At 39.0% G+C, this 25989-nt stretch overlaps 1 protein-coding gene across 1 annotated transcript in view; it reads right to left on the reverse strand.

Annotated features, from left to right (window-relative positions):
• LOC103196414 (exocyst complex component 6B-like) overlaps positions 1 to 25523 on the reverse strand; it is a 291567-nt gene extending 266044 nt beyond the window's left edge. Inside the window, exons 1-2 of the mRNA XM_042780847.1 lie at positions 25400 to 25523; positions 22930 to 23003 (exon numbers count right to left, since the gene is read on the reverse strand). Coding sequence (XP_042636781.1) covers positions 22930 to 23003; positions 25400 to 25523 — 198 coding nt within the window. The remainder of the gene's footprint in view (positions 1 to 22929; positions 23004 to 25399) is intronic.
• Between the last annotated feature and the right edge of the window lie 466 nt (positions 25524 to 25989).

Consider the following 25989-nt stretch of genomic DNA (forward strand, 5'->3'; position numbering starts at 1 on the left):
GTTGGAAGTGGCGGTACTTATACTTCTTGTTGTTGTCATCATGAAGTCAATTCCGACTTATGATACCACATGTGAGCAGAGTAGAACTGCTCCATAGCGTTTTCAAGGCTGTGACCTTTCAGAAGCAGATCAGCAGGTCTGTCTTCCCAAGCACCCTCTGTAGTAGTATGGTGCTCAACCATTTGCACCACCCAGGGACTCCTAGTGTCTCTACTATTAATTGCTAAATGGATTTTAATCTCTCAGTCACTTTATTCTGGGGCCTAATGAGGAGGACAAAAAATGTGGGTGAAACTATGTCAATCATCACCACTGTAAGTAATGCTAGCTTTAGCTCTACTGAAACTCAGTTTAATTGTCTGCAAATCTAAAAAAATCTTTGTAGAAGTAATAGCTGATTTATGAAAAGAAATGAGCTATGATTCTCTCTTTGGAGCCAATGTGCCTATAAGATTTTAGGGAAAGGAAACAGGAAAGAAAAAAGTTAGTGTTTCACCTCTATCACATCTGATTTTCTGCCAAGACATTTTTTTTTTTTTTTCAGTTCTACTACCTCATAAAAAGTCGAAGCCCAACATAAAGAAATCTCTAAAACGTATGCTGCCCAGAATTTTATGGGACACAACTAACATAAAGCCCAAACCAGCTTATTCTCTTTCAGAGTGTGAAATTAAAAATAAAACACAAAACTAACATTTTATGGAATCATTTGGCCTACCTGGACTTCCCAAACCTAGCATCTAGGCAATTTATCAGTCATAGTTTTAACAATTAAATCCTATGATCCTTGTCCAGGCCATTTGCTACTTGAGAATAGTGAGCTCTTTCCAGTTTCTTCCCCTGAAGTCTTCAAACCAAACAAAAGTTACTAGCTTAACTAGTAAAGAACACCTGCCTTGAACATTATGCTCTTTTAAGATCTACCATATGGGATAAAAATAATAATTGCAACTTGAAAGAATAGATAGGAACCTTAGGGGGCAGTGAGCTTGTGTTAATGGAGAAGCAATTCAGAAAAAGAGGGTGAGAATGGTTGTGCAATTTGAACATGCCACACAGTGTTAATGAATTGTACATGTAGAAATTGATTTGATGTTTATTTTTGCTGTGAATATTCTCAGCAAAATAAAATAAAGTATATATATATACACATATGTATATATGTATGTATATATATATATATACATAAAGCAAACTTGATGGAACACAGTTCTACTCTGACACATGTGGAGTCATCTTGAGTTGAAGTTGAAAAAAACAGTAGAAGACTTCAGAAGGATAGATTATCCACAGATCATGCCCCATTCTCTAGGTTTCTGTGTGCCCAATGCCCTCCAGAGACACTTTCAACTATCTTGAGAGGGCAGATGGAAGAAAAGGACATGAGGAAAGCAGCAGAAGGTGCCTCATTAGCCTTGTTATATCTTCAGATTTCTCATCCATTTCTCAGAATGGATTATAGAACCTATAAACTACAACTTAAGGTTACATAGTTTATGTCGCTTTTGTTTTTTTAATTATCCAAAATACTGTTTGGACAGTCACAATTACAGGGAGGACTCCTCCTGCCTCTCTCTTCTTGGTAGAGAGACATTCACTATCCCAGGTTGTCACAATCACCTGGTATCTTTTGATCTCCCAAACTCTCCATGTCTCATCATGCTTTACTGTACGCTGCTGAAAAAAGAGGCTACTCTGTCCCTATATAATAAAAATCCTCTTTAAAAGCCACAATACACTTTACCAATAAGGAGTCAATTTTCCATTTACGAAAACATTGCTTCCCAAGATATTCTGTAGTTACTTTGACCATGTTCAACTGACTTCTGCATTTCTTGGTAAGATGGATTTCTTTTTTTTAAAATTTGAAAGTCACTATTTCAGTTTTGGGAGCTCTGGTGGCATAGTGCCTAAAGCATTTGACTGCTAACCAGAGGCTGGCAGTTCAAACCCATCATCCAGTACTCGGAAGGAAGACAGCAATCTACTTCCACAGAGGTATCACCTGGGAAACCCAAGCGGGGTCACTATGAGTTGGGATCAACTCCACAGGAATTAGTTTGGTTTTGGTTTATTTCAGTTTTATTTGCTTTTACTACACTTGAGAGGGGGCTTTCCTTCTAGAAGGAGTCAACATTAAATGCAAAGTTCCTAAGATGTACATGGCTTAACTGACAGATAACAAGGAGGCTATCAGAGCTACAGCAGAATGGGTGAAGATAAAAGTTATAGGAGTTGAGGTCAGAGAGTTAATGAGTATAAATGTGTGCATATTCTGTAAGATCTTATGTTGTTGTTGTTGTTATGTGCGTCAAGGCAGAGCTGACTCATAGCGACCCCTCCTTGGGTTTCCAAGGTGGTATCACTACAGAAATAGATTGCCCAATCTTCCTTCCGAGGAGTGGCTAATGGGTTTGAACCGCAGCCTTCTGGTTAGCAGTCAAGGTCTTAGGCACTATGCTATAGGTCATTAAAAATAAAGATTCCAGGTGGTGTAACTGTTAAGCACTTGGCTACTAACTGAAAGGTTGGTGGTTTGAACCTCAGCCATTCCATGGGAGAGCTATGTAGCAGTCTGCTCCTGTAAAGATTTTAGCCTTGGAAAGCCTATGGGGCAGTTCTACTCTACATGACAGGGTCACTATGAGTCAGAATCAATTCAATGGCACATAACAACAGGTCAGTAAAAAGAACTTTAGCTTTCAGTCAGAGTACAGTGGGAAGCTATTGAGGGATTTTAGGGAGAAGGGTGACAAAATTTTATTTTTCTTTTACCTTGTTCTCACTGGCTGCCATATTGAGAAGGGCTGATTCAGAGACAAAGGCAGAACTGTGTAGACTAGTTCAAAAGCTACTTTAAGACTAGAGTGATTATTAGATTAGGAAAAGAGAAGTGATGGCCATAAGTAGTTGGTTTCTGGATATATTTTAAAGGGAGAGAAAGCATAATTTACCAGCAGATTAGATGTGGGATATGAGAAAAAGAAAGGAGTCAAGAAAAACTCCAAGGTTCCTAATCCTAAAAGAAAGAGTAGAATTGCTAGTAATCGAGATGAGGAGGATTAGAGAATGAACAGATTTTTGTAGGGGATAAGGAAAAGTCAGGAGCTTAGTTTTAAGATAGAGAATACAACACACTAAAGGTGTTCTATTATCATACATAATAAAAATATATATTTTTGGCATGGAGAATATGGTTATGTTACTTTTCACACATTAATCACTCTCATTCAAAGTTCCTTACCACCTTAGCTGTGATTATTTGTAAATCATTCCTAGAGAGATTTCAACATCCTGAATTGTAGAATTTGGATTGATACTCTAGCCTAATTTGGAGCTCAATTAGTGGGCTATAAAGTCTCAGACAGATAAGACAAGGATGAAATTCTGGATGACCTCCAAGGATGTATTTGCATTGGAAAAAAAAAAAAAAACTGCCCCTACCTAGGAGCAGGAATAAAAAAGCAAGACCTGACACTTGAACCCAAGTGTTCACCAGGGTTGGAAAAATGTGACTAAGTGTCTCAGCTGAAAATTTATCTCCTGCTGAAGCAGTAAGAGTGATTTACCAGGTTACAAGCTCTTTTCCTTTCTAGCATAGGCCATCTAGCTACACTGCTCCTCCTAGGTAGGCTTCCCTCATGGCTCTCACTAGAGAAGTTCTTTTGCGCTAAGTCCTAGGAACTAACAACTAAGTTCCCTTTCTTCACATTTGCATCATATTTGGTCTGGCCTTCCTCAGCCCTGTGCCCATTGCACCATATTTAATAAGATTAAAGTGAGAATGAGGAGACTGGAGTGGATGGAAAATGATGAATACTACTTAATTAAGGGAGTTTGAGTACAGATAGTATTCAGAAATTCAATCTAGTTTCAAGTACTTCTGAAATGTCACAAAACATTCATTCAGCAAGCAGTTATGAGAGCGTAACATCTAACAGGAATTACATTACACACTGGGGGAGAGGAATTAAGGATAAATAAAACAGGGTTCCTGCCCGTAGTGAACTCAGAATCTAACAGCAGATGATTAAGCAAGTAATTAAAGAGAATTTGATACATACTATAATGAAGGACTTACGAAATGTCAGGGAACCAAAGGGGGAACAATTAAAACTGCCTGAGGAGGTTGGGAAGCACTTATGAAGGAGATGATATTTTGAGTCAAGTTGTGCAGGAGACCAAGAGACAGCACTGTGTTATAAAATAAAGGCCTAAAGCTTACTCAGTTTTGGAACCAGAGAGGTGTTAGAAATGGCCCTGGTACAGATTACCTGAAGAAGGGTGACAAGAAGAGATTAGGAGGACAAGCTGCAATCAGACATGCTTTGCTACAGGTTTGTCCTTTGTTCTTTGGGCAACAAGGACCTCTCAAGGTTTTTTAAGTAGGCAAATTACATGAATATAATTATGTTTTAAAAAATAGTAGGTTGCAGAATGGAAGAAAAAAATTAAAAAACCCTCAATGAACCAGTGGCATAAAACAGATCAAGAAAAGAAGTAAGTTTTATGTAGAATAAGAATTTTATACTTTATAGAAATAAACATATCCATATGTCCATGCCCTATTCTCATCCTCACAACCTATCAGCTATCACTACCTCCCACCAATGAAATTAACTGTCTCCTTCATGACTATCTCAATAAGCAGGCAGAGAAAGGAAAGATGTCCACATAGATATAAAGATGCAGTTTTCTCTAAGTACCCCAGAGAAAACACATGGAAAAACATATTTTCCCTTTTAAGTATATAACAACAACAACAACAATCAGAGGTTATATGGGAAGATAAAACTAAGAGTATCATATCGAACTATAAGCACACTTGGATTCAGAATATAGGAAAGTATATATGAACACACACACAGAGAGAGAGAGAGAGAGAGAGAGAGAGACTAGTATCGACAAGTGTTAAGCCATGGTTCTCTCCAAAAGAATAATTACATCTATTTTTTTTGTTGAGAGTACCTGTTGTTGTTGTTAGGTGCCGTCGAGTCGTTTCCAACTCATAGCGACCCCATGCACAGCAGAACGAAACACTGCCCGATCCCACGCCAGCTCCACGATCCCTGCTATACTTGAGCCCATCATCACAGCCACTGTGTCAATCCACCTTGTTGAAGGCCTCCCCCTCTTTCATCGACCCTCCACCTTACCAAGCATGATATCCTTCTCCAAGGAATGGTCCCTTCTGACAACATGACCAAATAGGTGAGACGAAGTCTGGCCATTCTCGCTTCCAAGGAGCATTTCGGGTGCACTTCCTCCAGGACAGATCTGTTAGTTCTCTTAACAGTCCATGTTACTTTCAGCATTCTTCCTGAGAGTCCCTGGATGATGCGAATGGTTAAGCACTCGACTACCAGCCAAAAGGTTGGCTCAGAGGTGCCTCAGAAGACAGACAGACCTGGTGATCTGTTTCCAAAAGGTCACAGCCTTGAGAACCCTATGGAGCAGTTTTAATTTGCATACAAGGGGTCACCATAAATTAGAATCAAGTTGGTGGCAACTAACAATGCAACAACAATCTGTTCTCTTAACACACATTCCCTTTCAATGGTGTTCTTGATTTACTATTGCCAGAGATGGGTCTTTTAAACAAACTATTTCTGTATCAATAGCTTCTGAGAACCACTTCCTGCCTATTGTTGCTCTAAACCTCTTGTGGTTTCAGGTCACTTAGTACTACAGGCTGCAGTTATACTAGCTTGTGAGGTGGCCATTGCTATAGGGAACCTGCTGCCTGCTTTGATTAAGTCCAAAGCAGCAGAGCTTTGGGAAGGACTTGGGAGGTCACTCTCTGTTTGATGTTTGGCTTAAATGGATATGTCTATCTTCAGATTTAAGTCTCAAGGTCATAATTTTGAGCACAGTCTTGCAAATGGAGAAATTATACCTTAACTCCTTTGGCCAAGAGCAGGCTAATTCACTCTATTCTGCAGTAACATTGGAGCCAAGTAGAGATCTGAACAATTTTTATTATCAGCTTAGGATAAAATTTCTCCAGATGACCACAGCTATCAAAGACATTATAAACAATCATTCTCAAATTTTTAGTCACTGAACATGTCTATGAAAACTAAACAACCAAAATAAAACAAAATCAGCACCTACTGACCCAATTTGAAAACAGTAACAAAAAGGGAAAGAATCATCACTTATGATGGTACAGCAAAATCTTGCTCTTCCAAATTCATACAAAACTTGTATGCTATTCATTTGGCACTTAATCACATGCTGCATTTTACTAAGAGTTAGATAGACCATCAGGCATTTCTTCTGAGGTTGCCTCTGAGTGGGCTCGAATCGCCAACCTTTCGGCTAGTAGTCAAGCATTAAACCTTTTGTACCACTCAGTGACTCTCAAACATGTTTACCATATGTTAAATAAGAAAAGTTGAATATATAATGATACATATAAGTATGTGTTGTTGTTAGATGACATCAAGTTGGCTCCAACTCATAGTGACCCTATGTACAACAGAATGAAACACGGCCCAGACTTGTGCCAGCTTCACAATTTTTGCTATACCTGAGTTCATTATTGCAGCCACTGTGTCAATCAGCCTCATTGAGGGCCTTCCTCTTTCTCATTATCCCTCCACTTTACCAAGCATGACATCCTTCTCCAGGGAATGGTTCCTTCTGACAACATGACCAAAGTAGGTGAGACAAAGTCTGGCCATTCTTGCTTCCAAGGAGCATTCTGGCTGCACTTCTTGTGTGACAGATTTGTTAGTTCTTCTGGCAGTCCATGATACTTTCAATATTCTTCATCAGCACCACAACTCAAAAGCCTCAATTCTCCTTCAGTCTTCCACATTCATTGTCCAGCTCTCACATGCATATGTGGCAATTGAAACTACCATGGCTTGGGTTAGGTGCACCTCAGTCTTCAAAGAGACATCTTTGCTCTTCAGCTCTTTAAAGAGGTCTTTGCAGCAGATTTGCCCAGTGCTACACATTGTCTGATGTCTTCACTGCTGCTTCCATTGATGTTGATTGTGCAACCAAATAATATGAAATCTTTGACAACTTCAATCTTTTCTCTATTCATCATGATGTTGTTTATTGGTCCAATTGTGCGGATTTTTGTTTGATGTTGAGATGTAATCCATATTGCAGACTATAGTCTTTAATCTTGATCAGTAACTGCTCCAAGTCATCCTCACCTTCAGCCAGCCAAATTGTGTCACTGGCATTTTGCACATTGTTAATAAGTCTTCCTCCAATCCTGATGCCACATTCCTCTTCACACAGTCCAGCTTCTTGGATTATTTGCTCAGCACACAGATAGAATAAGTATGGTGAAAGGATACAACCCCGACACACTCCCTTCTTGATTTTAAACCATGCAGCATCTCCTTGTTCTGTTCAAATGACAGCCTCCTGGTTTATGTACAGGTTCTGCATAAGCACAATTCAGTGTTATGTAATTCCCATTCTTCTCAAAGTTATCCATAATTTCTTTTGATCCACACAATCGAATGTCTTTGCATAGTCAATAAAACACAAGTAAGTATCTTTCTGGTATTCTTTGCTTTCAGCTAAGACTCATCTGACATCAGCTATGACATCCCTTGCTCTACGTCCTCTTCTGAATCCAGCTTGCATTTCTGGAAGTTCTCTGTCAATATAACGCTGCAATCATTTTTTTAATTATCTTCAGCAAGCTTTTACTTGCATATAATATTAATGATATTGGTTGATAATTTCCACATTCTGTTGGATCACCTTTCTTTGGAATGAGTACAAATATTGATCTCCTCCAGTCAGTTGGCCAGATAACTGTCTTCCAAGTCTCTTGGCATAGATGAGTGAGTGTCTCCAGCATGGCATCCATTTGTCAAAACATCTCAGTGGGTATTCCATCAATTCCTGGAGCCTTGTTTTTCACTACTTCCTTCAGTGCAGCTTCAATTTCTTCCTTCAATATCATTGGGTCCTGATCATATGCCACCTCCTGAAATGGATGAACACTGACCAATTCTTTTTGGTACAGTGACTCTGTGTATTCCTTCCATCTTCTTTTGATGCTTCCTGCATCGTTCAATATTTTGACCATACAATACTTCAATATTTCAACTCCTGGTTTGAATTCTTTCTTTAGTTTTTTCAGCTTGAGGAATGCTGAGCATGTTCTTCCCTTTTAGTTTTCTAACTCCAGGTCTTTGCACATTTCATTATAGTAATTGGCTTTGTGTTCTCAAGCTGCTCTTTGAAATCTTCTGTTCAGCTCTTTTATCTTGTCATTTCTTCCATTTACTTTACCTTCTCTTTGTTCAAGGGCAAGTTTCAGAGTCTCTTCTGACATCCATTTTGATCTTGTCTTCCTTTCCTGTCTTTTTCATGACCTTTTGCTTTCTTCATGGATGATATTCTTGATGTCATCCGACAATTTCTCTGATGTTTGGTCATTGGTGTTCAGTGCATCAAATCTATTCTTTAGATGCTCCCTAAATTCAGGAGGTATATATATAATCAAGGTCATATTTTGGCTCTCATGGATGTGTTTTAATTGCTTTTAGCTTCAACTTGAACTTGCATATGAGCAGTTGATGGTCTGTTCCACAGTCAGCTCCTAGCCTTGTTTTGGCTGAAGATATTTAGCTTGTCCATCACCTCTTTCCTCAGATGTAGTCAATCTGATTCTGGTGTACTGCATTTGGTGAAGTCCACATGTATAGTCACCTTTTATGTTGTTGAAAAAAGGTATTTGCAAATGAATAAGTCATTTGTCTTGCAAAATTCTATCATATGATCTCCGGTGCCACTTCTATCACCAAGTCCATATTTTCCAACTATTGATGATTCTCCTTTGTTTCCAACTTTTGCATTCCAATCACCAGTGATAATCAACACACCTTGATTGCATATTTGGTCAATTTCAGACTGCAGAAGTTGGTAAAAATCTTCAATTTCCTCATCTTTGGCTTTGGTGGTTGGTGCGTAAATTTGAATAATAGTAGTATTAACTAGTCTTCCTTGTAGGCGTATGGATATTATCCTATCACTGACAGTATTATACTTCAGGATAGATCTTGAAACATCCTTTGTGATGACTAATGCCACACTATTCCCCTTCAATTTGTTATTCCTGGTATAGTCGATCATATGGTTGTCTGATTCAAGATGGCCAAAACCAACCCATTTCAGCTCACTAATGCCTAGGATATCGATCTTTATGCATTCCATTTCATTTTTGACAATTTCCAATTTTCCTAGATTCATACTTTGTACATTCCATGTTCCAATTATTAATGGATGTTTGCAGCTCTTCTTCCCATTTTGAGTTGTGCCACATCAGCAAATGACAGTCCCAAAAGCTCTACTCCATCTACATCATTAAGGTCGACTACTCTGAGGAGGTAGCTCTTCAACAGTCATATTTTGAGTACCTTCTGACCTCAGAGGCTCATCTTCCAGCACTATATAAGACAATGTTTCAGGGTTATTCATAAAGTTTTCCAGTAATGTATCAGACAGTGTTTCACCGCTATTCATAAGGTTTTCATTGGCCAATTCTTTGAGAAGTGGATGGCCCTTTCCTTCTTCTGAGTCTGCCTTCGTGTGGAAGCTCTGCTGAAACCTGTCCACCATGGGTGACTGTGCTGGTATTTGAAATACCGGTGGCATAGCCTCCAGCCTCATAGCAACCCAGAAACCACCACAGTACAACAAACTGACAGATGAGTGGTGGAATATAAGTATTTACAAATATGATATAGAAAAAGACCAGATAAGGCCCTATAAAGTAAAAACAATTATATTAAGATAATAGATTTAGCTGGCTTTATTTTTCATGTTTAAAAATTGTTTTTAATAACTATAAATAGATACTTTTTATGAAAAAATTAAAGCAAACATCTTCTAATTTGGTTAAATATGAAAAATTAGCTCATGAATTATTATTTTTTTAAATCACTTCTATGCACAATATTGGAGTCCCTGGGTGGCACAAATGGTTAAATGTTGGATGTGGTAGTTCAGTTTGTGTGTCAATTTGGCTGGGCCTGGTTGAGTGGCTGGGCAGCTGGATGTATGTAGTACTCCCCATGATGAGAATGGTAATCAACTCCATGGTGGAATCTACTGTGAGCAGCTGAGTAGCTGCCTTTGGGATGTGGTCTGCTTCCTGTATATAAGGAGAAGCCTTGGGTATATTCTCTAGCCTATGGCATGCTTGAACCTTGCATGTAGACGTGTTGTTGTTCAGCAGCTTGCTATGCTCTGCTGACCTTGGGACTTTCAATGGACTTGAATTAATGGCCTGCAGTGTCTTTTGGTAACATCGGGACTGTGCCATTTTATTTGTCGACCTTGTGCTTATTAGCCTCAGCAGCCAGTAGCTATCTGAGTGACAAGACGCCTCTAGCTTCAGTGGGCTGGGAGTAAGAGGCAGGGCTGAAGCCCAAGGTCGAGGGGCTTTCACACAGCCCCTAGAGCCTAGCACTTTGAACTCGGACTTAAAGCCTCCAAACTGTAAGAGAATAAACTCCTGTTTGTTAAGCCATTCCATTTGTGGTATATTCTTGTCAGAGCAGCACTAGGAAACCAGAACACTAGACTACTAACCAAAAGGTTGGAGGTTTAAATCCACCCAGGGACACCTTTGAGGTAAGGCTTGGTGACCTGTTTCCAAAAGGTAATAGCTTTGAAAACCCTATAGAGTAGTTCTACTCTGCACATTTGGGGTCACCATGAGTCAGAATGGATTTAAGGGCAACTAACAACAACAATAACATATACAAGGTATCAAGGAAGAACTCAGAACATTTAATAGTTAATCATTCTCAATTCCTCACTCCTGAGAGACAGTAGGAACCCCATTGTGAGCCAATGGCCAAAGGCACAAGTACCCTATCATGTAAGATAGAGTTAAGCAAGAGTTAAGAAATCACTCCAGGTCACTGGAATTCCATTCGGGTACTGTTGTCATACATGTCGAGTTCTCAAGTAGGCCTCCACAGTATAGTGGTAATAATAATAATAGTATCTGTCTCTTATTATATGCTTACAAATATCAAGCATCATGATTACATTGCCTTATTTAACACAGCAACACTGTAAGTCTATACATTATTATAAAATCTTCATTTTATAGCTGAAGAAATTACACCTTAGAGAGGTCAAATAATTTGCAAAATATCTGAGTTAGTATGTTAGGCTGGGTACTCTAGAGAAGCAAAGCCAGAAAAGCTTATATATATATAGAGAGAGAGAGAGAGAGAAAGAGAGAGAGAGAGAGAGAGAGAGAGAGAGAGAGAAATTTTTCTTAGGAAAATGGCTCACTTATAGAAGCTGGCAAGTGCCAAGTTCTTGGATCAAACGTCAAGCTGGAGGTTTTTCCTGACTCATGCAGCTGCAGAGGCTGACGAGCTCAAGGTTGGCAGGCAATATACCAGCTGTTGACTTCAACAAATGATGAATCCAAAATCACCAGGCCAAATGGTGGATTGTTCACTCATGGACAGCTGTAGGCAGCACAACAGGATCCTGATCCACAGAAGAGTGTCTCATTTTCCCAGGATGTCCATAACTATATTGGAAGCAGGCCACACCCCTTGGGAAACTCTTTCAATGGATTGGCTGCTCAAAACAGCCAATCTCATCATGGGAATAACCCACATCACAACTCCTTAAACCACTCAGAATTGTGGTCCAGCCAAGCTGACACACAATTCCAGCTATCACAGTTAGTAATCCAGGGCTGCCCAAACTTCTTAACTCCAACCTTCTTAAACATTATGCTATCCTGCCACCTAGTACAGGGCTCCTGGAATTTGTGGTAACAAGGCCTTAGTTTTCTGCTGCTTGAGAGAATGAGGAAAACAGGTGAGACACTAAAAGTTTAACAGCCCAAACAAGAATTTTTTCTCAGAAAGGCATTTTATGCACAGGGAAACAGCTCAGGGGATAGGAGTGCATGGAGGGATGGAGACAGGGAAGAGGTAACTATCCGGAGGAAGTGGGAGGGGAGCTGTTGCACTGTGGGAAATTGTGGTCAATGTCATGAGACAAAGTGAATTTGCTCTGTAAACTTTCACCCAAATCACAGTTTGGAAAAGAAAAAAGAATTTTCTTTCTCCATATCTGTAGGTTTGGAAAACTGCTAAGTATTCAGCAAGTATTTAGAAGAGACTCTAAATCAACTCTTTGATAACCTACTGGGATCAGATCCTGAGTTCCTGGATTGATTGGGATCTTGCCTATGTAACAAGTCACAAAAGTCAGTTCTTCTTTTCCACTAAATATTCTTGGCAAGCATTACTGTATAAAATATGGAACAGGGACATCAGTAGCTATTCTGAGCTGTGCTTTCATACCAATGCTGTCCAGAAGGACTTCACACTCAGCTCAACTTCGTTGTATATATAAGAATTCCTTAGTCACATCTTAGAATGCCACATCCTATCCCCGTTCTCACTCATTCTGTCCTCCTACGTTGTCAGAGTTATTTTGCTCTTGAAATCAAGAAAGAGCAAGTGATCCTGGCTAGTCAAGGAGGAGTTACCTTAGGAGGTAAGAATCCCATAGACGTGGCTATTTGGTTGTGTCTGAAATTGCTCCCTTTGCAGCTCCCTCCCTGCTGACATGTACAAAAGGATCCTTCCTGGCTACCACTACTTCAGAAAATTACTATCTCCTGACTGTTACTTTGCCTCCTCAACTCACTCACTCTGGCTTCACCCACACCGTATATCTTTCTTTCATTTTGGTTTCTTTTCGACTTTTGCTTGCCCCTTTCAAACTTGACACTTTGGACTGTCCTTTGGGACTGTTCTTTGCCTTCATTGATGCTGCTTGAGTCCACTTTCCCAGACAGTCCTACCTCATTCCTTTGCCAATTCCTTGCTTAGAAGGAGGGATTATACCTTCAAATCAGGATTCTGGATGTTCTTTTTGGTCTTTGTTTCCTAGAACCCATGCCTGTAACTGTGGCTCACAGGTAGGTAATACTCTTATACCTAAGGAGATTTCTTTCTTGGCAAACTGAAATATGCCCCAGTTCCCTAAATCTAACCCTTTGTTGTCACTCTCTGCTGCCCTCCAGCGACAATCCATAGGATGCTGTAGTTAAAAGGTCCAAGGCCTGACTCCCTTGCCCTTTCCTAGGCCTCTCAGTGTCCTCTAGTAGGATGTTAGGCAGTACAGTCAATGGAGCTCAAACTAGTGTCCAGACCTAGAAAGCTTTCATGCAGCAAGCACTACCACAGCAGCCTTGAAAAACTACTGCTACTCCCAGGAAAATTCATTGGTGATTAATTTCCTGTCTTTTTTCCTGAAGAAGTGATTTTTTTCAGAAATTCTAAGTTTCAGGTTTGTGGGCATGCATATTCATGCTGTATGTTAGAGGTAAAGGACAAACTAGAGTTTCTAAGGCTTGGCATATTGGGAGAAGCAGAGAGTAGTGTAGCACCTCAGATTAGTCCAGGCAGTATGCTACCTCACAGATCACCTAGGTCTGTAATGATATGAAATCATCACCTATGTTGTTTTTAAGCTAAGGGAGAAATTGCCAGGTGGCTTACTATGCTATATCTGTTAGCTCTTCACTCAAGAGCTGAAACTCAATGAAGCTCTAACCTGTGAATTGAGAGACCATCAGAGGCTATCTAGAGTCATGCTGAAACCATGCTCATATTAAAAGTAGTTATCCTACTGGAGCAAAGTGTTAGAAGGGTTGTCATAGTCTAGACTTACACTTCTGGAAAAGGTCTTCTAGCACCTAATGGAAAGCATGCACTACACTTTAGTGGAATAGCTAAGTGGTGGGCCTTGCCTCTGGGGTGAAGTAGGAAGTGCTAGACCACTTTCTCAGCCAAACTTCAGGTTAGATTTCCCATCTAACACAAGACTCTACCAATATTGGTTGACTGGTGACAATGTATAATGTTAGCAGGGTGAGCCCATGAGTCAAAAGTCCAAACCCATTGAATGCTTCACAGGAAATAAGTAAAAAACCTGTTGTTTGTCTCCTGCTACTCTAAAGGACTTCTAATTGTGGGACCTTCAACCATGGCTTGTCTTTACATATTTCTCATCTATACAGTTCAAGGACCCTGATAAAGCCCAACTGCCTGTCATTCATGAAACAGCATTTCAAGACACATAAATTGCCTAGAGGGAAGTGTCCACAAAGACGCCCAGGTACCTCTGTACCAAACACAACTGTACACAGAACCAAGTGTTTGAGCCCTACATTCTTGTTTAGTGGGTATGCTTCCCCTCTAAGGACAGCAAACACCCCTGAAAAATATACAATGGAATTCACCAGGACTCCTACCTTCCCTTCAAGGATCCTAGCATTCTCCATTTAAAATATCAATGAGGACTCTACCTCTTATAAGACTACCATGGTCTCAATGTGGTTATTATCTACTACTATTACTCACTCCTGCCCTCTAATTCTCAACCTCCTGGAACAACTCTATGAAAGCATTAAGAAATTAGACCTCTGAGGTGCTAAAATTATATCCATAGTGGGGTGTAAGGAACAGAAAATGGTCTTCAAAGATGCAATGATACCATTTGGCCGATTGAATGTCTAGATATTTTGCTGGCACTTAAAAGACCCTTGACACGATTTTCTATACCAAAAAGAGTTATGCTCTGCTTGGATGTTATTTCAAAAAACATAGTCTGGGGAAAAAAGTGATTCTTTATTAAATCAGAAAGAGCTCTGAGGCAGAATTTTGGAGCTCACCTGTCCCCCACTTAAGAAGCTGGTATAATGTAAGACCAATATCAGCAGATTCCTTTCATAAATTTTCCCTGATGGTTCTAGTTCTAATATCCCAAGTAAGTCAAGGTGATGGATCTGGTGTGCAGAGGCTGGAGCATCCCGGTAGTTGAAGATCTGATTTGCCTTTGTTCCAGCCTTGAGTATGCTGAACCAGCCTTGGTTTATATGTTTGAGGCTGAAGAGTCTAGTTTAATGAGGTCTTTTCTCAGAAATGTTCCTATTTCTGTTTTTCACAGAATGAGGTACAGAAGATGTTAGCTTTTCCCTGATTGGGAATAGGAATTATTTTCTGTTAGAGCTTCTTTTGAGGGTGGCGTTATCACCCTGAAGGTTTCAGGTATCCAGTGACAATCTGTCAAAACAACATAGGCACCAGAAAACTCTGCTTCCAAAAGTCAAAGGGCTACCTTTTGAAGCATTTCAAGTGATCATCTCTTCTCTTTATGCCAAGCTGTCCAACCATACCTAAAAGTTCTTTCCTGAAAGACTGCTTATCAGTGTACAGCAAATTTGGCCAGGCCTTGGAAAATGTTGCTAGAAAACTCAGCAGCCATCCCTAAAACTGACCCAGATAGCATCAGTACAGAACAATTAAAATCTAGATTAAATGTCACTCCTCAAAACACCAAGGCTACCTAAAGAGAAATTCTTTGAAAAGCAGAGTATCAAAAAGACCTGCTTTACAAGGATGACAACAACAAAGAATGTAAGTTCCATAAAGGCAGGGACCATGCTATAGTCACAGCACTAGGCACGGTGTTGAATGAATGAATGAATGAATGAGCGAAGGAATAATTCTACCTTCTTCTTGTTGTGTGCCATCAATTCAATTCTGACTCATAGAGACCTTATAGGACATAGCAGGGTTTCCTGGGAGCAAATATATGGTTTGTGGGAGCAGATCATCAGGGTTTTTTTTCCCATGGAGCTGCTGGGTGGGTTCAAGCTGCTGACCTCTTGGTTAGAAGCCAAGCACTTAACCACTGTAAAACCAGGGCTCCTTAAATTTTTGCTTAGGAAGGTCTTAGCCAAATGCTGGCTATGCCTATGTCAAGACATGGAATATGTATCAACAGAGAGATCTATGTAGATAGGTCGGATATATTACTACATCCTACATGCATTTGGGATAATATGACTGTGGATTTCATTTCTGATCTGGCCTCTCCGTATATACTTGTCACTATATTGGTGGTGCAGGAGCTCTGGTGGCACTGTAGTTAAAACACTGGGCTGCTAATCAAAAGGTTGGCACTTTGAACTCACTAGCTGTTCTGTGGGAGAAAGATGGGGTAGTCTGTTTCTGGAAATACTATGATTCTGGAAATTATATGAGGGTCACTATGAGTTGGAATTGACTCAACAGCAGTGGGTTTGCTTTTATATTGGGGGTGTATATAATGTTTTCTAAGATAATGTGTTTATGGCTTCCAAACCTCACCATGTCATTCCATGAGTTATCAAGCTATTTGATCTCTGGCTCTGATGCAGATGTTTCTCAATTGTACTGTTCAAGATCATACATAATCTATAGGTCAAACAGAATATGTCAACTGAGCACTTGAGTATTTGAGCTACTCTGTCTCCTACTGGTTTATACACTGCCCTACCAGAGGTCCACATACAACTCTCTATTTTTCTCCACCAAGAATATTTCTTTCATAAAAACTTTCCCCAAATATCTATTCCCTACTTCTCTACTTCTTCACCATGACTCCTTGACAATGGGTCACTTAATATTAGGGAAAACAACTGGCAACCCAAAAGGAACCCAAGTTCCCTCCCATCAGGTTAAGGACCAATGCTAAAAGTATATGTGGGAGATGGCTCTCTTCCTGTTAAATAGACTATCAGCTGTGAGTGAAAAATAGAAGACTTACACCTGAGGCCTTTTAAGATGTGGCCCTTCCCCTACCCACTTCTGCTTCCTATCTCCTAGTTAGGGGATAGTTTAGACTGCTTAGAGTGAAATATTATAAAAAGAGATCACATCGACTATATGTCATTTTGATATGTAGTATATAAGACAAAATCAGATTTTGAAATACATAGGCTTTCTATGGAGACTAAAAACCAAATGACTATTAAACAAATTTAACATTTTTCCATATGAACCAACAACAGTGAAGTAAAGGGGGGTATGTTCCCCTTATGCAGTAAACTTCATTGGACTTGGGACAGAGCAAAGAGAAGGACAGGAGATTTAATTCAAAAACCAAAATTTGATCAAATAGGATTAAGATAGGATGGGAAATAGGAGGGGTGGCTTTATATAGTTTCTCGAGCTGTTCTCAGATTTCCCCAACTGAAACTGACTAACTGAAAGTATTGGTTTAACAGGAATAGCATCAGAATTTGTTCATCATCTCAAAAGAAATATACAATTATTTCTCTCAGGTTCTATAGTTGTTTTTAAGGCAAGTTGAATGTCTGCAATGGAAATGCACTGTGTTTACTTTAGACTCTAAGTTTAGAAATTGGGGAATAACTAGCCTAGAGGGAATGTCACCAGCTCTATCTAAATAAAGCCCTAGATATCTTGGGATGGCTTTGCTGCATAAGAGTTGTTGCCAACAAGCCCCATTCAGGGGATCTGATGCAATGTCACAACCTGGTTCATTCAGTTTCATAAAACCTTATGTATATGGGAAGGAAATAACAATTTGGGCCAAGGAATAGAAAATAATGAGAGATCACTAAAGAAAGAACATCCACAAACTTTTTCCTGTTAGTCAAACATGCAACTGTTTGCAAATTAAATAAAAATGAGAAAAATTATCTAGGGAAGTTAAGATGCCCTTAAAATGAGTGCAAATAATAGAAATGTGAACTATTTCAGGGCAGCCCTCAGTAAGTAGCAATAGATGAGAAGAATGGAACATAAAGTGGTCCATGAGAAAGCTGAATGGCAAAAATAAGGAAGAAAGAAAAAATGTTAAGAAATAAAAGTTTAAAGAAATTGGTCTAAAACTAGGAATTCCTGGGTGGTGCAAATGGCTAACGCACTCAGCTGCTAGCCAAAAGGTTGAAGGTTCAAGTCCACCCAATGGCATCTTGGAAAAAAAGGCCTGGTGATTTAATTCTGAAAAATAAGCAACCGAAAACCTCGGAGCACAGTTTTACTCAGACACACATGGGATCACCATGAGTCAGAATCAACTTGGGAACAAGTGGTACTGGTACTACCCTAAAACTTAAAGGAGAAAAAATAGCCTAGACTCTTTTAAACCAACAAGGACACACTCCAATGTTTTTTTTTTTTTTCCTTTTAATTTAAACCTACTCTTTTCTATGTTTGAAATACCTTCTTTCTTCATCAATGTCTAACTTCCTTTCAGCTTAACTTTCTATTTTTTCCATAAAATATTTTATAAACACTCAGGCCTATAACTGCAGAGGCCTCTCCACTTCATAGCTTCTTTTTGCAATTAAAGATACAATCTGGCTGCTGATTTGATGTTCAATAATTTTCTAATTGCCTTGCTTATACAGAGTCTATTTCCCTACTCCTTGAATTTAGATTTGCCTTGTAGTTACCTCTGATCAACAGAATGTGGTGGAAGCAACGGTTTACTAGTTCCAAGTCAAGGCCTCAAAGGGTTTGTACATTTCCTCTTATTCTCTTGGAATCCTGCCAAGATGTCACGTGAACAAGCCTGCATTAAGCTGCTGGTGGATGAGAGATGGCATGGAGCAGAGCAGATGGTATGCTGAGGCATCATCCTAGGTCAGCCAGTTCTCAGCCAACTGAGCAGCTTACATCAAAGTACAAGTAAGCTCAGTTGAACCTAGCCCAAAATCCCAACTCATACAATCTTGAACTAAATAACTCAACTCACTGCTGTCAAGTTGGTTCTGACTCATAGCACCTTGGGTTTCCGAGGTGGTATCTTTATGGAAGTAGATTGCCCTGTCTTCCTTCCGAGTAGTGACTGGTGGGTCTGAATTGCCAGCCTTCTGGTTAGCAGTCAAATGCCTTAGGCACTATGCCACCAGAGTTCCTAACTAAATAACTAGTGCTTATTTAAAGTCAATTATTGTTTTGGAGTGATTTGTTGTTCAGCAAAAGCTGTGAAATAATAACACAATGCTTTATCCTTTTAATGTAATACTCATCACAGTGTGCCTCATATTAGAAACAAGTATGTGCTGATCATCTCAGAGCTCTTGGAAGGCAGAGATCGTATGATACTCATTTTTGTATTTCCATAGTAGTCACTTAGAGTTTGATAAAATAAACTGAAATGAAATCAACTGAAGTCCATATTCTGGTGTTCACCACCATTGTCCATTTACAATATTTAACTCTGGAAGAAAAACACAGACCACAGTACTGATGAAAAATCAGATAACTACTGAGAACCTACACTTGGCCTTGTATTGTAAATTCCAATATGAACCATTAAAGGCTAGCGATTAATTACTACATGGAATGTACATGCCACTTTAAGATAGCTAATAAATAAGCTGATAGGTTGTCCTTCTACAGATTTACTATTTACTCACATTTGTATTTTGTTAGAATTTATAAATATACTTGATAAATAAGCATATGAAGTTATACTGCAATCTTACATCTATGAACTTTTAGAGAATATAGCATGTCAAAGAAGGAGATTTTCACTTTTACTATCTAATGCACATTATTTTTAACAGCAGGTTTTCTAAACCCCAAAATCTGACAAATGAAATATATATGTAAATGTACTTTAACTTTGAAGGGCTATACAAATGTAAAATATCATAGAAGCTTGTTCATTCAAAATGTCATTTTACTCTTTTCCTGAGGAAGTAGGAAACTGAGGATAGGACAGGTGAGAAAGGATGAATAGTTTCACTACACACAGCTAATTAGCTTACTAATAAAATTCTGTATCTCTTAAACGACACTCCGCTGTTATGCAGAGATGATTTTATTATTCTATGACGGCACATAACAACAACAACAACATGTTTTTAATATTTTTTAATATTATCATTCAATTGATAGGGTCTGAAAAACATTCTCAGACAAGATAACAAGAAATAATGATCAAAATGAATAGACTCATACACCAGTTAGGCAAATGCATTCAATGACAGTAAAAAAAAAAAAAAAAAATCCTTGCTGCACTGCACTGGGGTCAGAGTTCCTTCTTGCAGAGGTGTGCACACTATAATTGAATTAACTTTAGCTTTTTCCTTTAACTTCTGCCATTCATATTTAATATTTTTTATCTTTGACTTACAAAGGGCATAAAGATCAAATAAGCTGGATAAATGACTCAGGACCTAAAATGGTTTAACACAGGCTAGAATGATAAACTCTATCCTGTTACATGCCTGAAGAAAAATGACACTAACAGTAACATGTCTAATTTTGGTTCATAAAAATCAGCTATATAAAGACTAGATAGGGGATAGGTAATAATGCTATATGTGAAAAACACTCAATTATTAGCAGTTAAGACACTCTATAAATCAGGAATAGAAAGCCTATCCTCCAATTGGGAATGTATTAATAAAAATATGAAGAGTCAACTGATCAAAGTAAGAAAAGAAAGGTTTTAGCCAACTTAAGAAATATCTTTCTAATAATCAGATTGTCCTAAGGTGGAACTTATTGCTTTGGAGCAGTGAGTTCTAAAGGGGGATATTCAAGGACATTATGGAATGGTTATACAGGGATTCCAGCATCAAGCCAAAGGTTATACTGTATGCTTTTTATGATTAACTTTCAATAATTCTGTTGTAGCATTCTGGAGAATACATGAAAAAGGACACATATTCAAGGACACTTATTCATGCCTCATTTGAGATCAAGATATCACCTCTGGAAATGTATTTCCAGGCATTCTATTTATAGTTTGAACATCTCTAGAGCTCAGAAGGGGAACTCTGGTAGTGTAGTGCCTAAGGCATTTGACTGCTAACCAGAAGGCTGGCGGTTCAAACCCACCAGCCACTCCTTGGAAGGAAGACTGGGCAATGTACTTCCATAGTGATACTGCCTTGGAAACCCAAGGAAGGGTTGCTATGAGTTGGATCCTACTCGATGGCAGTGAGTTTTGTTTTTCTTTTGAAAGTTCAGAAGAAATCTCCTTTTAAACAGACGCCTACTATAAATATGTTCTGAGAATGCCTAAGATGAACTGCAAAAAGACAAATATCTTCAGCACAAACTGTGGAAGAACTGTTTTTTCTCACAATGATTCAATCTACCTGTGGCCTGCTTGTATTAGACTTGAGAACTAGGGAAGTTTTTAAAATAGTCTACCTTAGGAAACTCACCCCTTTGAGCTTCTCTGATAGTGAAAAACATAAGTAGAAATTAGATAACAGATTCAATAGGAAGAAGCATACTCTTTCTTTATTAGGAAAAAATTGAAGTTTTGGTTTCTATTACTAGAACTTCATTAAATAAATCCTGGGTACAAAAATGTAATGGGAAATAGGAATGTAAGCATAAAGACAGTGCTCACTGAGAGCTCACAAGCACTTCAGCACCTTATTCTGGTTGTGCTTTCTAACTTATTCTCTAAGTTAACATTTTCTGTGAACATTAGATACTTTCCATAAGGGCCAAGACCACAAACTAGAGAGAAGGACCACACTTCCTTCTCATGAATAGTAAGAAGGGAAATTTTTTTTTCCTTGGATGTGCTACTCCAACGAAATTCAATTTCTGCTTTCCAAGAAAAGCCAATTGGCTTCGAAGTTTCTGAGAAGAAAGAGAGGGGAAAAACCCAACAGATACCACCCCACAAAACTCTACAGAAAATTCCTAGTCTTTCAACCTTATAGTCAAAGAGTTAAAACCTGAATGTCTCAGATGAATTGTTGAATCCACAGGTGGAAGGTCTGAAGTGTGGGAAGAGACACTCGGTTCCATTTGTGATCATGCTGGGAAAGCCCTTATGTGTAAGAGAACCCCCACCTCAGCCCTCAAATATTAAGTTGACACACGTTTCTGGGACGTGGCCTGAATCCTCAAGTTTTGGCGGGTCTATAGAGACACAATTTTCTGTTTTCTGTTTAACAGGGCTTTCCAGAATTGTCATCAGATGACAGATTACACCACCCATCCACAAGGATTCAGGGGTAGCTCAGGCCATCCATTATGGGTTAAAAGCTGTTCCAGCATGAATCGAGTCACAGTGGTAAGGAGACTATCGATAGAAGGGGTCCTACAGCTTTAAGAAATACCCTGGGCATCTAAAAGTTTTCAGAATGCAAACTATGTCAGCTCTGAAAACAAGAGGCACTGCATCATTATGGCAGGAGAAACAAAGCCAGCCCCCTTTTTAAAACAGACAAAAAAAAAAAAAGATTGTTTTAATAGGAGAGAAGGATCAGTCATTGATTCTTACTTCATTCACACTTTCTATCCAACCCCATCCATCTTCAGAGTGAAGAGATGACAGAGCCCAGTTAACTCTCTCCCTCTTCGGGCCCCCACCCATCTTGCTCCTCTATACCCAAATCACCAAGGCCTACCAACAAACCCATTTCAGCATACAAAGAACAGTCCCATAGAACTGCCATTTCTATCAGATGGGCCTGCCAAAGCTCAGGTACACTTAAGAAACAGCTTTCATCACATCACTATAATAGGGTTGCTGTCAGGTTAGCATGACTGGTTAGGCCTTGGCTAATCATCTTCATAAATGGCCACTTAGTCACTCATGGCTGACCACATTCTACAAAGGAGGGGATGGGAAGACCTAGGCAGCAGGAAAAAAGTCAACAAACCAAACCAACAAACTGGAAGGTAAAATATTTCATTCTTCTTAAATGGTGCTACCCACATTCTCTGCAAACAAAAGTGCTCCATACAAGCAGTCTCTGCATCAGTGCACCTGCTTAGCATTGGTTTGCTGAGTTATCTTTTTGCTGTGTCTGCAGAAGCCAACTACAGCACAATGGGTCGCATCACTTGAGGGTCACTTGAGTCTCTGTACCCTCTGGGTCCCTCCTCCCACCCCCTGCCTTCCCCTCTACCCACAAAATCTTTAACTCCACCATAGCTAAGGATCCCAGATAGCTAAATAAAAGAGGTGGCTTCAAACACAGGGAAAACCCCTTGGGTCTTCAGTGTGAATCGCCAACACCAATCCCCCTCCCCCCCCCTTTTCCTTAAGACCTGATGGTCTTCAGTCACACATCTTAAAAGAAAAACAAAAAACAAAAACACAAAGACTTACTTGTCTCAAGTCGATGAAGGCCAACTGCAGCGTGTCCTCCTGGAACCCAGGCACCGGGCCGGATCTGGCAAACTCTGTGGGAAAGAAAAGAGGATAAAAAGCGCCTTTAACTAACCATGGACAGGGAGATTGGCAGACGGATGACAGGGAAGACAAGAGAGGCTGGGGGAGAGGAGGACCAAGCTTCTAAGGAGTCATGTCTCTCTCCCTTCAGCTTCTTTGTTTGCCCTTCAAAATTCGTGTCATCAAAACACCATTAATTCCAGCATCCTGACAGCAAGGAAACTGTACTAATTCGACCTGAAATTTATTCCCATGAGCCGCGCTGGGCTTCAGAGTATTTGTTTTGTGAATGGACAAACAACTTGCAAAGGAGGAGGGAGGGGGAGAGAGAAAGAAGTTTTTCCTCTCAACACAATAAAATCTTCAGCTGTGAAACTCTTTTCAGTTCCGAAAGCTATTTATATTTTAGATCGCTGAAGGAATTTTCTAATTTCACGCCTGTCACCTCATTCCCCAAGCATTTATCAAAAAATATTCCCTGCCACATCATTAATTATTCCTTCACTGATTATTTGTATTATCTCATGAGTGCATTATTGCTAACACAACACAACACACACACACACCTCAGCAGCAGAGGCTGCCCCAATCGAGTCTTTGGCTTTTGAGTAAAGGACTATTTGCAGATATGAAAAGACCCAGCTGAATAAACCTCATTGCAAAAACTTGAAAACATTTGCACATGTCTGAGCTTCTGGTGTATTCTTTGTCCTTGACTTCTACTTCTATTCCACTCTCAAAAATTCTTTCTTCACTTCCTTCTACCCTAGTTTAGTCTTAGGTCAAAGAGACCACATGAATGCTATCTGAAATTTACAATAGTGCCTTGGGTACATGCTCAGTTTATGACTCTGGCTTCTACATCGTTAGCAAGAAGATAACTGCATAGGGCTATAGGGACAGATACTAGTAACAGTTAAGAATGTCAAGTTTTATTGTCCCTGAGTCCTGCTTATTAGGAAATCAAAAGGTCTTGTATAAGCTCCCTACACACACACACACACACACACACACATATGAGCATGCAAACAAATTCAAAAGTTAGACAGCTACTACGTCTTCTGTTCTCTCTGTGAAGCCAAAATATGATGGACATTTAACATCAGTCTACTATTTATCTCAAAACCAACTGAAGTGTCTCTCTGCTCAAAGCAAATGTGAAAAAAAGGAATGCTTTTTTTCTCAACTTATTTTTTTCCAGGATTGAATTTAAGGGTTGGTATCATAATATTCTTATGAAATTAAATAAAATCAATCAATATATTTGCATATATAGCTGAAAAACTATTTCCAACACCCAGCCACTCCTTGGAAGGAAGATGGGGCAATCTACTTCCGTAATGATACTGCCTTGGAAACCCAAGGAGGGGTTGCTATGAGTTGGGTCTGAATTGACGGCACATAACAACAACAACAACAACAGCAGCTGGATAGATTCAAATGACGATTTGTCAACAGTTACTAAAGACAACGATAGAAATTTCTGCTGTTTAAAAATATTTTCTACTTGAGCTTCTTAAACATGAAAGGTTTTCATAATAAAGTCCTTGGAACATTTTTTAAAAATAACATTAACAACATAGATTGTAGAGATTATGGGAATATTATGTGAAATAAAATTTCAAAACAATTTATTAAATTAGTTAAAATCTAGCAAAACTATATTAATCAACTGTGCACAAAATATTATTTTAGACATTTCAAATAAAAATGGCTTTCATAAATGGAAGGAGATAAACTATATAATACGATTCACAGCAGTAAAGTTTCTATTCGCTTTGAGAAGAAAATTGAAATGCCATTTTACAATTATCTTTATCATATATATAGCCCAAGTGATTACAGTTTTAAAAGAGTAAGATTTTAAAACTGTGCAGATACTTTATAAAGGCCAAGTTAATAGAAAGCTTGATATAATCCATTCTTCATATAACAGCCAAATAATTTCAAATAAAGCAGTTGCTCTATTTTCCTATAGGAGCTCTGGTAGCACAGTGGCTAAGGCACTTGACTGCTAACCAGAAGGCTGGCGGTTCAAACCCACCAGCCACTCCTCGGAAGGAAGATGGGGTAATCTACTTCCATAGTGATACTGCCTCGGAAACCCAAGAAGGGGTCGCTATGAGTCAGGGCTGACTTGATGGCACGTAACAACAACAACAACAACAAATCCTCTTGTCAAAACTAGTTCTTTGAATTATACACAAGCCACGCTTTTTGACAGCCCGGACTGTCAGGGGATCAGCTCCCATGACAAATAAGCTTCCCATGCCTGATGGTTTCATCCAAGATTGGTAGGTCATCACTATTGCTCCTACATGACTCAGGCTATGCTGTATCATTGAAGATGCGTATCTATGTACTTTTTAAGTTATTTATTATGCTTTCTTTTTTGGTGGACCCTTACCTGAGTCAAAAATGAAGCAACTATCAAGGTGTTCTGCTGCCCTACACATGTCCATCCCAGGAGAATTATCTTGTGCTACACAGTTTGAATGCTTTGGAGCTGGCCACACATTCTTGAATCTCATTATTGGGTATGCTCCCTGGGGCTAATAGATGATGTTGATGAAACCATTCAGGAATCTAGGTGTGATGAATATTTAGTTTTCAGAGTCTCATTTTATAGACCTCATTTTTATGACACACTGAATCTACCAGGTTCCCAAAGGATATGGTGGCCTTTTGGATTGATTCTACCTTTTATAAAGCAAGGAATCAATGAAAGGCAATTATATTGTGGTATAACAAAGAGATAAATTTTCATGAATAGTTTATGGAAATGTCTAATTACTATATATTCAACTTCATATTGATATTTTTCTCATTGCTTTATGTATAGAATTACTGTCTTCTCATGTATACTAAACTCCTTAGGGGCAAGGACCATATCACAAAAATGAACAAGTATTCAAAAATAGTAGATGTTCAACAAATATTTGTTTTAACTAAATGTGTTACACAAATAGCAAGATTCATTAACTGCATATATTCTTT

Source organism: Orycteropus afer, unplaced genomic scaffold (assembly GCF_000298275.1).
Source record: "Orycteropus afer afer isolate SDZICR_OR568_19922 unplaced genomic scaffold, OryAfe1.0 scaffold00065, whole genome shotgun sequence".
Classification (NCBI taxonomy): Eukaryota; Metazoa; Chordata; class Mammalia; order Tubulidentata; family Orycteropodidae; genus Orycteropus; species Orycteropus afer.